This window comes from Natator depressus, chromosome 17, assembly GCF_965152275.1.
Source record: "Natator depressus isolate rNatDep1 chromosome 17, rNatDep2.hap1, whole genome shotgun sequence".
Taxonomy (NCBI): Eukaryota; Metazoa; Chordata; order Testudines; family Cheloniidae; genus Natator; species Natator depressus.
The window spans coordinates 19306368-19320979 of record NC_134250.1 but is presented as its reverse complement, the minus strand read 5'-3'; the positions used below and the strand labels follow the sequence as shown (position 1 = coordinate 19320979).

General features: G+C 41.6%; 1 protein-coding gene across 1 annotated transcript in view; it reads right to left on the bottom strand.

Moving 5' to 3' along the window:
- Nucleotides 1–997: 997 nt before the first annotated feature.
- Nucleotides 998–14612, bottom strand: part of YWHAG (tyrosine 3-monooxygenase/tryptophan 5-monooxygenase activation protein gamma) — a 39104-nt gene continuing 25489 nt past the window's right edge. The window contains exon 2 of the mRNA XM_074974815.1: nt 998–4419. Within this exon, the coding sequence (XP_074830916.1) occupies nt 3763–4419 (657 nt within the window). The 3' untranslated portion in view covers nt 998–3762. The remainder of the gene's footprint in view (nt 4420–14612) is intronic.

The window sequence follows — 14612 nt, the reverse complement described above, 5'->3', positions numbered from 1 at the left end:
CCACAGAAAAGCAAAAATCAAACCGAACACTCAAATTGATCTCTGGCCATCAGATCTTATACCAAAACTGTCCCTGTTTTCAGACGCCCGATATCTTTCTGAAATCAGGGTTTCATGGGGACTGGAGTACCTGGCTCTGAACTGCAGTGGAAAAAAAAGATTTGCATGGGTCTCAGGTCTTAGACATCTTCAGTCATGTTGCTGTATTCTCCAGAGGATACAGTTAGGTATCTTCTAAACAGACACTGCAGATCCCTAGGTAACGTTTGATGGAAAGTATAATTTTGCCAGACTGCTTCTTTGTGAGGTTTCAGCCCACCTTCACACCAAGACTCAGATTAATGTTCCCTGTTCTATTTATATGAACTGCTCACACTTGCCCAGAAATTTCAAGGTGGCTATATGCACTTTCTGTACTTGAAAGTCTGTGTAAGGCTCTCAGACTGTCAGATGCAACGTTTAGCATTATTTAAGAGCCCATCACATCAGAGCAGCTTCTAAACCATTTGCTTTGCTGATACTAAAGATGAGTATCTTTGGCTACTCCACATCTCTAGTGATCTGCTTTAAGTGACGTGTCTTAACTACTCAACTAATCCCTTGTTGCACAATGTACCCAGTCTTTCTTCCACGCCCCAAAACAGGTGCATTAGAAACTGGTACCTGTCAGACGATTAAATGGCCAAGGTGAGAGTAAATACCAAGTTCCCCAGTAGACACAAGGTGCGTGAGGAAATAGTTTAACTGGACCAACTTTGTTATGCAGAGCTGTGTAAGCTTGCAAGCTTACCTCTTTCACCAACAGAAGTTGGTCCAATAAAAGATTCTTTCACCCACTGTCTCCTCTAATATCCTGGGACCAAGACAGCTACAATACTGCAAACAAGTTCCCCAGTACACAGTTTAAAAAGATCAACTGGACAGTGAAGTTCTCATCCCAGCGGAGCCAAAGAACAAAAGAAATTCAAACACATAATGCAATACAATTAAGTAGCACTTACATCAGATCTGTAAGTTTATTTGCTCAATGTACGACGGCTACATAATGACTCACATTCATGATATTCCATCACTGAGGAAAACTGCTAAGAATGGTCCGTGAGTGAAATAATTCCTTACAGAAACACGGAGTTGGAAAAATAATCACTGATTAGACCTTAAAAATAGTTCACTGCATAACATGACAAAAAGCACAAACAAAGGCTCATTCAAAGAACATAGTAATTGTTCTCCTACACTGTAATAGTTATAATTTCACCATGACATACACCAGACATTAAGATTAAGCTAACACTGGTGTTTCTTTTGCTTTTCCTTTTTTTAAAACAAAATCATATATAATTGCATGTCACTATAGCAACATCCAGAACAGATCAGTTTCTTACGATACTATTTGGTAGAGCAAACTTTACCCCCAAAAGAAAAAAAAATTAAAAAAAAAATTAAAAAAAATTTTTAAGACTAGTTTGTCATAGGAATACATAACATCTACAGTATAAGTTAATAAATGTCAAGCTACTGTATAGAAATACGACACTAGCATGCACAATATTGTATCAATAGAGTAATGGAGCAGTAATCATTTCACTGGAGAGACAGTATCATAGGCAAGTGCATTTCTTAAAAAAATGAAAGAAACCATTCAAGCTGCTTAAAAATCAAGTCCCCGTCCCCATCCCCGCTCCATTTTTTAGCCCTCTTGTGCGATCTTTCCTGCATACATTTTCTAAAGCAGCAAGAGCAAAAGCGGAAATAAAAAATAGGTTTTGTAATTCCAGTAAATCACTTTCAAATTATACAGGCAGGGACAACACTGCTCACTGGACATGAAGTGAAATTAAGTTAAGAAGCCTAAATAAATCTTCCAGTCCATGGCATTTACGGTAGGTTTCTGTCAGTTACCTAAGCTGCAAGCCTCTTCCTATTGATCTTTCCAGTAGGGATCATTAATCAGCCTATTTTAAGTTTACAGAGGTGGGCTTCATTTGAAGTCACTGTGTAAACGCTGTGATGTTGCATATAGTACATTCATTTAAAACGTGTGCAGCTGGTCATTTCTAGTGAGCATATCTTTGCATGATTTCCATTAAAAAAGCTTTGACAATATAATTGCAAAGTCACTCTTGGTTATGAATTTTAGCTACATGTTGGTCATTCCTCCTAACCTACTTTCTTAAAGATGACTTCTTATCTTTGCTGTCAAATCACGGAAAAAAGCTCTTTAAGTCCAATAAAGCCAGACTGTATCCAACCGTACAATAAAACTGATTGTACTGTATATGCAACACCAAGATGCTCTGTTTACAGTGACTACCGAACAGGACAGTGAAAGCCTGTTTTAATAGGACATTCATGAGTGCAGTTTCCTTCTACTGCGTAGTTTTAGTTAAAAATCTACGAAGTTCAGCAATCTGCAAAATCAGAAGGAAATGGCAGTGAACTTCCAACAATCGTGTTAAAAAAAAAAATCTTTATCAGATGGGGGTAAATATTACCTGGTAAGCTTTATTTTCTCCCAGCCAAATCAAACAGACCTGGAAAACAGGTATTTTAAAAGAGAACTAATTTACAGGGCTCCCGAGAGTTGATAGAAATGTTTATGATTGTAGCTCTTCCTTTGTGGATTTCTCTACCAAATGAACTTCTAAACTCCTAAGGTTTCACTCATCATACCACAAGCTTCCCCAGGAGAATGAACACCAAGCTGCCATGAAGACAAAACAAGGAGTCTGGGCGCTACAGAGATCTGCTGACAAACCTCATGGTACAGTGGGAGAAAGTCAGGGAAAAGTGAAATGGCAGTGTAATCCCTGAGGAAGGAGCTGTGGCACCTTAAATCAGGATGGTCTTTGAAATACCAAACAGTACATGACATACAGACCTGAATTCTTTTTATCTAGTGGAGTTTTAGTTTAACATTTCCCCCCTTTCTAATTAAGTTCTTAATCCTTTTGCTGTGGACTCAGTTTAAACAGCCGCTTGCCAAGCATCTGTTAATTTGTTGATCAAAAACTAAAGCAGCTTTGATGTTCCTCAGGCAGTCTTCTGGCCTTGGGAGACAACGGATAGCCAAGCCAGTCCACAGGGGACTGGATAAGGATGGCAAGCCAAGAGAGTTAGCAAAAGAAAATGTACAATGGCTTGATGTCACATATGGCTGTCATGTAGAAATACTGTAAATTGTAATTTAGTGTTAATACTGTAAGCTACCCTAATAAACACCTTAACGAAAAGTTAAATGGCCTAAATCCTGGGGCTTTCAAAGCCCTGAATTGTGAGTCTTTTCAGTCTGGGATTGTAAGCTATGCCATGACAGGGACAGCGCACCCTGGGGATGCACTGCGACATGGTAAACATACGGCACTTGAACGGAGGAGACACATGCACATAAACCTTACTGGAACCACAGAACTTCATTTTTTAAAGTGAGGGCCATTTCATTCAAGTTATTTCATCTTAAAACCCTTTTATTTCTAGCAATAAAGTTAAATTAAAGACAGCTCCACTTGTATTAATAATCTACAGAACAGTCCATATGCCAGTGTGAGGCTGCCATTCCATACCCAGCACAGGCAGCCTGACTTTCCACTAGTGGTGTTTTGGCAAAAACGTCAAAGAGGCAATCAAAGACAGGTCGTGGGGGCCTCCCTGGGAAGGTTACCCTTCCCTTCCCCTCCCCCACCCCGACCCCCCCCACTTGTGGGAAAAAAATAAAGACTGCAGTAGTAGCATCAGCGTGCGGCTGCCAGTCCATTTGGGGGTCTAATTGTTGCCTTCTCCACCATCGTCATCTTGCTGATCGCTTGTCCAGAGCGTTAGGTTGTCACGGAGGAGCTGCATGATGAGCGTGGAGTCTTTGTAGGAGTCCTCGTTGAGGGTGTCCAGCTCAGCAATGGCATCATCAAAAGCCGTCTTGGCCAGGTGGCACGCCTGCTCGGGCGCATTCTGGATCTCATAGTAGAAAACTGAGTAGTTAAGTGCCAGACCAAGCCTAATGGGATGAGTTGGTTGCATGTGCTCCTTGCTGATCTCATGGGCTTCGCTATAGGCTTTCTCCGAAGACTCCACCACCGTTGCCCTCTTCTCTCCTGTGGCCACCTCAGCCAGGTAACGATAATAGTCCCCTTTCATCTTCAGGTAAAAGACCTTACTCTCATACTGTGTCTCGCTGCAGTTCTTGATCAGATAGTTGTCTAGCAGACTCAGCACATCTTGGCATACAGCTTCCAACTCCTTCTCTATTTTCTCCCGGTAGGCCCGTACCATTTCTATCTTCTTTTCATTGCCATCAGCAGAGGTCTTCTGCTCAATGCTACTAATTACTCGCCAGGAAGAGCGCCGTGCCCCCACTACATTTTTATAGGCTACAGACAACAGGTTCCTTTCTTCATTGGACAGTGGCTCGTTCAGCTCTGTGACCTGCATTGAGAAGGGAGAGAGAGAAAAAAGAATTGGATTAAATTACACTGTATTTAATCCCATCTCTACCTCATACATTCTGCTGCTCTCGCCTGCTACCTCTAGAAGAGTGGCCTGAACAAGGTGCTAGTCGATAAGTTTCCAGTTCATTTTACTTCAGCTATCAGAAGTTACATCCCACAGATGGAGCAGGGTTTGAAGAGGGGCAGAGGGCAAGGATTGCAAATTCTGCAAGCTTTCAAACACAGCCGGGAAGCAATTTGTTATGTACCATCAACATAGATACTAGGTTTTAAAGCTATGCAGCTTTACCCAAAACTTATGTCAAAATTTCACCACTTTTCTAGCATTTTTCCATACTTAAGTTATGCCTTGATAGACACCAACTGGGTGGATGTCAGGCCTCAATAAGAAGCAGAAGAGGTGAAAGTAAGAGCTATAGCAAAACGTGAAGAGATGCTTATACTCCTAGGACAGTGAGTAAACTAGCTGAATAAGATGAATTAAAGCTATAAAACGAGATAATGAATGTTGATTTTTTCAGTTTTCTGAGAGGCTGGGTGTTTGCTTTTGAGATGTCCAGAGACTTCGGCAAACTGAGTTTAGACAGATTTCTTCAAGACATCCATTACATCTTTGATCTCTGTGACGAGTCAAAAGCTCACGTGGTAGCAGTATGCTATCTTTTTCCTACACAGAAGATAGTCTTCACTGGTTGTAAGGAGAGTTTAGGTGTACAAACCTCCCGACATCATGATACATACACCACTAAAAGATTAATTGCCACAGCAATGGGATGGCTTAGGGGAATAGTAAGGAAACGTGGAACTACTCTGCTATCCGACTGCCAGTTTACATCCAGCCAAGATTATAATCTTCAATCATTACCAAATCAATCTTATGGCTGGTAAGTGTCATATCTGAGCCTGACACCTCATTCCAGTTCCCAACGGAACAGTGCCTACATCATCAAAGCTATCACACTGTCACTAGTTACCACCCTTGAGGGTTTCAGCAGCGAGGGAAGTGCTTGAACGGTTACAGAAACTCCCTCTTACTTACAGGCAACACGTCCAGGCTAACACAAGGATGTTCAGCAGAACAGTCAGCACAGGCAACCGCAACACGAACAGTCTCCATGGCTGCAGGCATAGCACCTTTCACAAGTACTAACATTTACTAAGCTAGCAAATGTAACTGCGTTGGGTAGTCGTGGCAGTGAGGCTGATCCCCGTAGCAGCTCTCAGCACGGCGCGCCAATAAGCATCCATATTTCAATCTATGTAGCTACTTGAAGCAGTTGCTGGCAGACGCGGAGAATGAACACGATTTACACCACTAATTCAAGATTACGTGTGCCCAGACAACCCCACTTGGTCAAGGGAGATATGATCTATTTCAGCAAACAAAATAGTGTTCATTCTTACTGAATCAATATGCAGGGGAAAGCTGTGTAAAATGCTGTAATCATCAAAAATCCTGTTAGTAAACCCAAACCACCTTCCTCCTGCTGCCCCCCAAACGAAGCATTTCATATAGAAATTCAAAGCATCCAAATAATATCTGCTTTCAACAACACTTCAGAAAGTCAGACTGAGGCCACCTTAACACCCAAAGTTTCATTTCAGAGACGACAAACACCTTAAGGTATATAGCGATCGTACTAACTCTGGCCTTCCTAGCCACGTAAGCCACAAAAATAACTTGAAAATTATTATTACTGTAGCACTGGCAGTCCCAACCACAGACTAGGACCCCATTGTGCTAGACACTGTACTAACACAAGACACAATCCCTGCCCCAAACATCTTTCAATCTAAGTGATTCCCAATTAGCCAAAATTAGTACATTAAGGGCAATCATTTCTATTCTGCATTCAGATTCACTTCTACTATAAGCTCAGAGTTCTGCATTTGTATATGTCCCTATCTTCAAGCCTTTTACAATCAGGAAGTGTAGTTATAGCACTTAATATCCCCACACTAACTTTTGCCTTTTGCTTGTACCTGACACAGGCATGAAGGCAAGTTCATACTGTTCTGTAATGTATCTCTGATACCCCATTCATACTGTTCACATATACTAACTTAGCCTCTGCAGAAGTCTTGCATTTGGAGTTCTAAAGCCCAGTCCTTGATCCAAATAAAATATTGTAGAGTAGGTTAGAAAGGAACAAGAATGGCATCTTTGTAGAGCAGAGTTAACATTTTTTGGATGCATTTCCCTACTCGCAGGCACTTGTTTCTCCGTTAGTTTGTAACTTTTCTGATTTTCTAGTTTGTATTTTATAACTAACGTGCTGTTACGTGGTTTATACACTTTAAATGACAGATGTACTCTCAGCCTTACCACTGCCTATTGCTTTAAGGGTCACACTGCTAGTGTGTTACAATAACTTGTTAGAACAGAAAGTACTCCCAGGACATAAAAAAAAAAAAAAAGATTTCTAGTAGGAAGTACTTACCTGCCTGCAGCATTAATGTTCACTTACAATTGTGAAATACTGTATTTATCTTTATTACAGAGTTCCGTGTGATGTGATCTTACAGGACATTTAATCGGTCACAAAATGTTTAAAACATGAATACTAGAACTGCACCATTGCACTGTCAGCAGAGTGCTCAGAGGAATTCCCAAATGAACTCCATACGCAAGTTGTGACAGGCATTTGAAAGGAAGGTTTGTAACTTGCCAAGTGGAATTAACTGAAGTTGTCAGTATAGGTTGTCAGCATGTATTTACTATAACTAAATGTATAATTCCTGAACTCTGTCGCATTCACTTGTCACGCTTTATCACAAAATAAACTTGTACTACTGATAACTAGGTTTGTTTTTTTTTTAAATATGAGAAGTGAAACTGGCAATTCTCAAGCTACCAGGAAATTTTCATCTTTTATGGTTTGTAGCAGACATTTATTTATTTTGTAGGCAGATGTAGCAAATTTATTATTATACTGGCTTTCCTTGAGCCTGTGCTAATAGGATACCAGTCAAGATGAATTTCAATAGAACTCAAGGTCTGAACAATAAAGTTCGCAAAGCACACAAAAACTGGGGGAATAGTAAATAATTAAGAGGACAGGTCACTGATTCAGAGCAATCCGGATCATTTAGTAAACTGGATGCCAGCAAACAGTGTTTTTTAACATGGCTAAATGTAAACATCTAGAAACAAAAGAATGTAGATCACACTTACAGAATGGGGGATGCTATCCTGGGAAGCAACGACTGAAAAATATATGGTGGTCCTAGTGGATAATCAGCTGAACATGAGCTCCCAAAATGACACTGTGGCCAAAAGAGCTAATGTGATCTTGGGAAGCATGAACACCAGAATCCCACGTAGGAGTAGAGGGGTTATTTTACTTCTGTATTTGGCACTAGTGTGACTGCTGCTGAAATTCTGTGTCCAGTTCTGGTGCCCACGATTCAAGAAGGATGTTCAAGAAAGGTTCAGAGAATGATTAAAGGATTAGAAAACATGCCCAATAGGGACAGGCTCAAAGCATTCAACATATTGAGTTTAACAAAAAAACAAAAAACAAAACAAAAAAAACACGGTCAAGGATTGATTCAAGTATCAATGGCGAACAAATATTTAATAGAGAGCTCTTCAATCTAGCAGAGAAAGGTATAACATGATCCAATAGCTGGAAATTGAAGCTAGATAAATTCAGACGGGGAAATAAGTGCAATTTTTTTTTAACAGTGAGAGTAATTAACCAGTGGAACAATTTACCCAGGGTTGGAGTGGACTGGATTCTTCATCACTGACAATTTTTAAATCAAGATTGAATATTTTTTTCTTAAAGATCTGCTCTAGGAATTATTTTGGGGAAGCTCTTGGCCTGTGTTCTAGAGATCAGACTAGCTGATCACCATGGTCTCTTCTGGCCTTGGAATCTATGAATAAGATTCAAGACAGTTAACTTAGGGCTGGACAGAAAAGACATGTCTGGTGTTTCACTCCTTGTAATTTAAAATCTCACTAGACCAGGGTGAGGGCTGGCTAATAAATCGCACAGATCATGTTCCAAATCCTTTTCCAAGAGATTTTTCTTTTGTTTCATGAATCAGAGTTCAGACAGTCTTAACTCCCTCACATAAACAACTGAAACCATGAAATCCTGAGTGAACATCTACATGACAGTGTGGCATAGCTGTGGATACGCCGCTGTAGTGTAGATGTTTCCTACACCGACGGAAGGGGATTTTCCATCCATGTAGGTAATCCACTTTTCCAAGAGACAGTGACTAAGTTGGTAGAAGAATCCTTCTGTTGACCTGGCCACTTGTACACCAGAGGTTAGGTTGACCAAGCTAGGGTGCTCAGGGTGCAAAATTCACAGTCTTGAGCAACGTAGCTTGGTCAGCCTATGTTTTAGGTGTAGACCAGGTCTGAGAATAGGAGGCAATGACTAATCTGGGGAAGTTTAGAATAGCAGGATAATGTGTATACATCACAGATGTGAAAACAATAGCTCCCCCATTTTCTAATGAAAGGGCCGACAGCTGAAAGTTTGTGCCATAGCCTTGTGATCCAAAGGATTTGAATTTGAGTTGGCCCATTTTAAAAATACAGTGTTAATTAACCAGGACTATATTAGCACTGGCTTATAGGCATTTGGATAGTATTCACATCTCAGTGTCAAGGTTCCAGGCAAACCAATGCTTTCATGGTATGTGCAGATCTAACAAATGTGTGTCTAAATTTTGCACAGTTAAAAATTCTTTTGGACTCCAACAGAGGTTAATCACTAGAAGCTTAACTGAGCTTCCACTGAAGTTCAAGAACCTTGTAACAATTTTAGCTTCACTGACAGTTTTAGAAAGAGCTTTCAAGCACAGGACTCATTTCTCTCTCTCTTCTGCATTTTTACTGTTACGCAACAAGCCCGGCCACCTTTGCTGTTCCTGTATATGGCATTTTCAGAGTGAGTAAGGAATGAGACCAGGGATCAGGGCTTTAGGGTCAGGTAACAGAAATGCCACTGGTACCTAAGCTTTTTCACAACACCCCTCGATGGAAGGTGCAATATTTTGCTTCATTTAAATTTCTAGCTCTGTATTTATTTGATGTGTTACCACAGGTATAAAGCTACAGTAAACAGCAAATATCAAACCCTACACATGGCAGATCCAGATCAGATGTTGGCATCTCTGCTGTCTGAAGGGAAAAATCTACTCCTTTGCCCAGGGGGAGTTATTGAGATCAGTCATACTATATATAAAAAGAGTAAGGAGAAAAATCCTTTCCTAGAAATTGAAAGCCTTTCAGATGGGGTAAGAGGTCATCTGAAAGAAGAAAAAAGTGGGATTGTGCCCTTTTGCCTCTTCATTAGAGCTGATGAGAATACGGAGATTGTGAAAATGTTTCTATTTATCAAGTTTTCCCAAAATCAGCTGCATTCTTTGATGCATAAAGGCCTCATTTAGGCTACGACCACACTAGAGACCTTACAGTGCACCAGCTGCACCGCTGTAAGATCTCTCGTGTAGCCGCTCTATGCTGATGGGACAGAGCTCTCCCACAGACATAGCACTGTGCATGCTACCACCTATATCGCTCAGGCGAGTGTTTTTTCACACCTCTGAGCAACACAAGTTTTGCTGACATAAGTGGTAGTGTAGATATGGCTTTAAGTTTCTGATTTTTTATGAAGTCATTTTACCCTGAAAACCAAGTACTACATTTCTACAGGCTTGCCTACCCAGATTTTCACCATAATAACTTGTTGGATTGTAATTCCATAACAAAAGGGTTGTTTAAGTGTAGGTGTAGACACCAATTTTAGTTTAAGGATGTCCTATATCAGTTAAACCTGAGTCTTTACCAACTTCAGCTACATCAAAATAAGGTGTTCTTAAACTACAATTAGAATGTCCACACAGATTTACACCAAAACAAAAGGTGCAAATAGCACCAAAATAACTACATCAATTTCAACTCTGTATCGGCCAGCCCTGAGACTGGGAGCTAGTGAAAGGACACAGGAGTCACATGAGCAAGAGCTGAGAAATCCAGAGGCAATTTGTTGTCAGGCTGCTGAAAATGTTTGGTTTTGTTAATGCCTACTGAAGTCAAGTCACCAATATTGCAGATAAATGCGGTCTATTGTGGGATAAAGAGGTTAAAATCTTTAACAAATGCTCCAAGACGAGCTCATGAAAAGCCAAGACCAAATAAATTATATTTATGTTTTGGGCTCTCTTTATATTCCATGAAGGAGCATGAGAAGACAAGCCCTATTTTTAAAGTCCATCGCAGGCCACCTTTAAGAATTTCTTGATACCAGCATCAGGCACAGTAATTTATAAGTGACACTTGCTAGTAGCACTGAAAATTTCTGCTCCCAAGACGCAAAGAGCCAACTTCTAAACACATTTCTTACCATAACAAAATTTGTTTGTACAAGATGGAAGCATTCTAGACCAGGGTAGTTGTAGAGTTGGAGGGCTAAAATTTGTTTGATAAAAGAATTTGAATTAAGTGTGCATACAGCTCTTGTATGCAGTGTTGTTGTACCTGTGCTGGTCACAGGATACTAGAGACACAAGGTGGGGGGGGGGGGGGGAGAATATCTTTTATTGGACATACAACTCTTGACGAGCACAAGTCTAAACACTAAGGGCTTGTCTACACTGGCACTTTACAGCGCTGCAACTGTCTCGCTCAGGGGTGTGAAAAAACACTCCCCTGAGCCGTGCTCCCAGAGCTACCAGCTACTCCCCTCCTGGAGATGGGTTTTGTAGAGTGCTGGGAGAGCTCTCTCCCAGCACTATGCCCCGACTACACAAGCTCGAGTGCTGGGAGGCCTCTGGCAGACTTCAGGGGCCTCAAGTGTCACATTACCCAGAAGTTACCTACTACAGGACAGGCCCAACAAAGAAAACAACAGAACGCCACTAGCCATCACCTCTCCAGCGCATCATCAAGGATCTACAACCTATCCTGAAGGACGACCCTTCACTCTCACAGATCTTGGGAGATAGGCCAGTCCTTGCTTACAGACAGCCCCCCAACCTGAAGCAAATACTCAGCAGCAACCACACACCACACAACAAAAACACTAACCCAGGAACCTATCCTTGCAACAAAGCCCATTGCCAACTGTGTCCACATATCTATTCAGGGGACACCATCACAGGGCCTAATCACATCAGCCACACTATCAGAGGCTTGTTCACCTGCACATCTACCAATGTGATATATGCCATCATGTGCCAGCAATGCCCCTCTACCATGTATATCGGCCAAACCAGACAGTCTCTACATAAAAGAATGGTCGGTCACAAATCAGATGTCAAGAATTATAACATTCAGAAACCAGTCGGAGAACACTTCAATCTCTCTGGTCACTCGATTACAGACCTAAAAGTGGCAATTCTTCAACAAAAAAACTTCAAAAACAGACTCCAACGAGAGACTGCTGAATTGGAATTAATTTGCAAACTGGACACCATTAACTTAGGCTAGAATAAAGACTGGGAGTGGATGTGTCATTACACAAAGTAAAACTATTTCCCCATGTTTATTTTTCCCCCCTACTGTTCCTCACACATTGTCAACTGCTGGAAATGGCCCGCCTTGATTATCACTACAAAAGAGTTTCTCTCTCTCCTGCTGGTAATAGCTCACCTTACCTGATCACTCTTGTTAGTGTGCATGGTAACATCCACTGTTTCATGTTCTCTGTGTATATAAAATCTCCCCACTGTATTTTCCACTGCATGCATCCGATGAAGTGAGCTGTAGCTCACAAAAGCTTATGCTCCAATAAATTTGTTAGTCTCTAAGGTGCCACAAGTATTCCTTTTCTTTTTACATTACAGTTACCAGCTCAGATGTGAGGTGAAGCTCCTAACAGAGAGGCAGAGACAACCTCACCTTGCAGTCCTATGAGGTCAGCTTTCTGGTTCTCCAAAAGATTAAGTCCTCCCAGAAGCCATCCTATAAAGTATCAAGTAAACTACTTCTAAACCTTGTCCCACTTTGACACGGGGCTAGTCACAAACATGAAGTCATACGTAATTTTATTAGACTTTGTTGGCTCTGATCTCCCTTAACATTCACTGAATATCCTTCCCCTGGTCAGAGGGCTGCTGATATAAACCTTCTGGAGTGTTTGTAGTCTTAGGACTTGAGATTGTCACCTGCTCAAGCCCCATGCCAAGTTCTCTTTAAAAATGTTTCTTCCCTGTTGCTGTATGGGACCTCTACAAAAACAAGGGAAACTGACCACATAGAGCACTAGCAAATGCCCCAAAATAAACTAAAAACGCTGAAAGAACAGAATCAAGTCTCGGGATGTTTATACTTTATGCATTTTTTTAGCCTTCTCGCTACAGATAACTATCCTGTTGCCAAAAAACTTTTGTTAGTTCATGTAATCAGATGTGGAGAGCTATTTGACTTGAAACATGACAAGTTGGACATCACAATACCAACAAACTGGAAGAATAGGTAGTCTTTGCACATATATATTTTAAATCTATATACTGAACAGATTTGTATTTTACCCTCCATCCCTTTCACAATCTTGTACCATGGAGTCTAAAAAAACTTCCTTCAATAAGAACCTGCCAAGGTATTTAAACCTGCTCAATTTTTCACATGATCTAGATTTTTGGTTCATAGATTCATAGAATATCAGGGTTGGAAGGGACCTCAGGAGGTCATTTAGTCCAACCCCCTGCTCAAAGCAGGGCCAACCCCAAATAAATCATCCCAGCCAGGGCTTTGTCAAGCCGGGCCTTAAAAACCTCTAAGGATGGAGATTCCACCACCTCCCTAGGTAACCCATTCCAGTGCTTCACCACCCTCCTAGTGAAACAGTGTTTCCTAATATCCAACCTAGACCTCCCCCACTGCAACTTGAGACCATTGCTCCTTGTTCTGTCAGCTGCCATCACTTTGAACAGCTGAGCTCCATCCCCTTTGGAATCCCACTTCAGGTAGTTGAAGGCTGCTATCAAATCCCCCCTCACTCTTCTCTTCTGCAGATTAAATAACCCCAAGTTCCCTCAGCCTCTTCTCATAAGTCATGTGCCCCAGCCCCCTAATCATTTTCCTTGCCCTCCGCTGGACTCTCTCCAATTTGTCCACATCCTTTCTGTAGTGTGGGGCCCAAAACTGGACACAGTACTCCAGATGTGGCCTCACCAGTGCTGAATAGAGGGGAATAATCACTTCCCTCAATCTGCTGGCAATGCTCCTACTAATGCAGCCCAATATGCCATTAGCCTTCTTGGCAACAAGGCCAAACTGTTGACTCATATCCAGCTTCTCGTGCACTATAATCCCCAGGTCCCTTTCTGCAGAACTGCCACTTAGCCGGTCGGTCCCCAGCCTGTAGCAGTGCATGGGATTCTTCCGTCCTAAGTGCAGGACTCTGCCCTTGTCCTTGCTGAACCTCACCAGATTTCTTTTGGCCCAATCCTCCAATTTGTCTAGGTCACTCTGGACCCTATCTACCTCTCCCCCCAGCTTAGTGTCATCTGTGAACTTGCTGAAGGTGCAATCCATCCCATCATCCAAATCATTAATGAAGATGCTGAACAAAACCGGCTCCAGGACCAACCCCTGGGGCACGCCGCTTGATACCGGCTGTCAACTAGACATCGAGCTGTTGATCACTACCTGTTGAGCCGGACCATCTAGCCAGCTTTCTATTCACCTTATAGTCCATTCATCCAATCCACACTTTAACTTGCTAGCAAGAATACAGTGGGAGACCATAACAAAAGCTTTGCTAAAGTCAAGGTATATCACGTCCACCGCTTTCCCCATATCCACAGAGCCAGTTATCTCATCATAGAAGGCATTCAGGTTGGTCAGGCATGACTTACCCTTGGGTGAATCCATGTTGGCTGTTCCTGATCACCTTCGTCTCCTCCAAGTGCTTCTACCATCTTCAAATGATTGTCCACTTAACAGTAAATATTGCTGATGGCTAACATGAGTAAAGTTGTCCTAAAGAGAGCTTTCATCCTAAAAAAAGCTAAGTGGATCTATTTGTACCTTGTTTTGTAGTCTTAAAAGTTATGAGGAAGTTTTCCCTACCTCCCTGTCCATTAGTTTTCCCCAGAAGTTCTTCTACCTTAGTACAACTGGGTTTAGTTCCTTCCTGCCATCTGATGGAGACAGAACTAAATCTAATCATATTCCCAGTATGACCTAAGTTTTCAGTG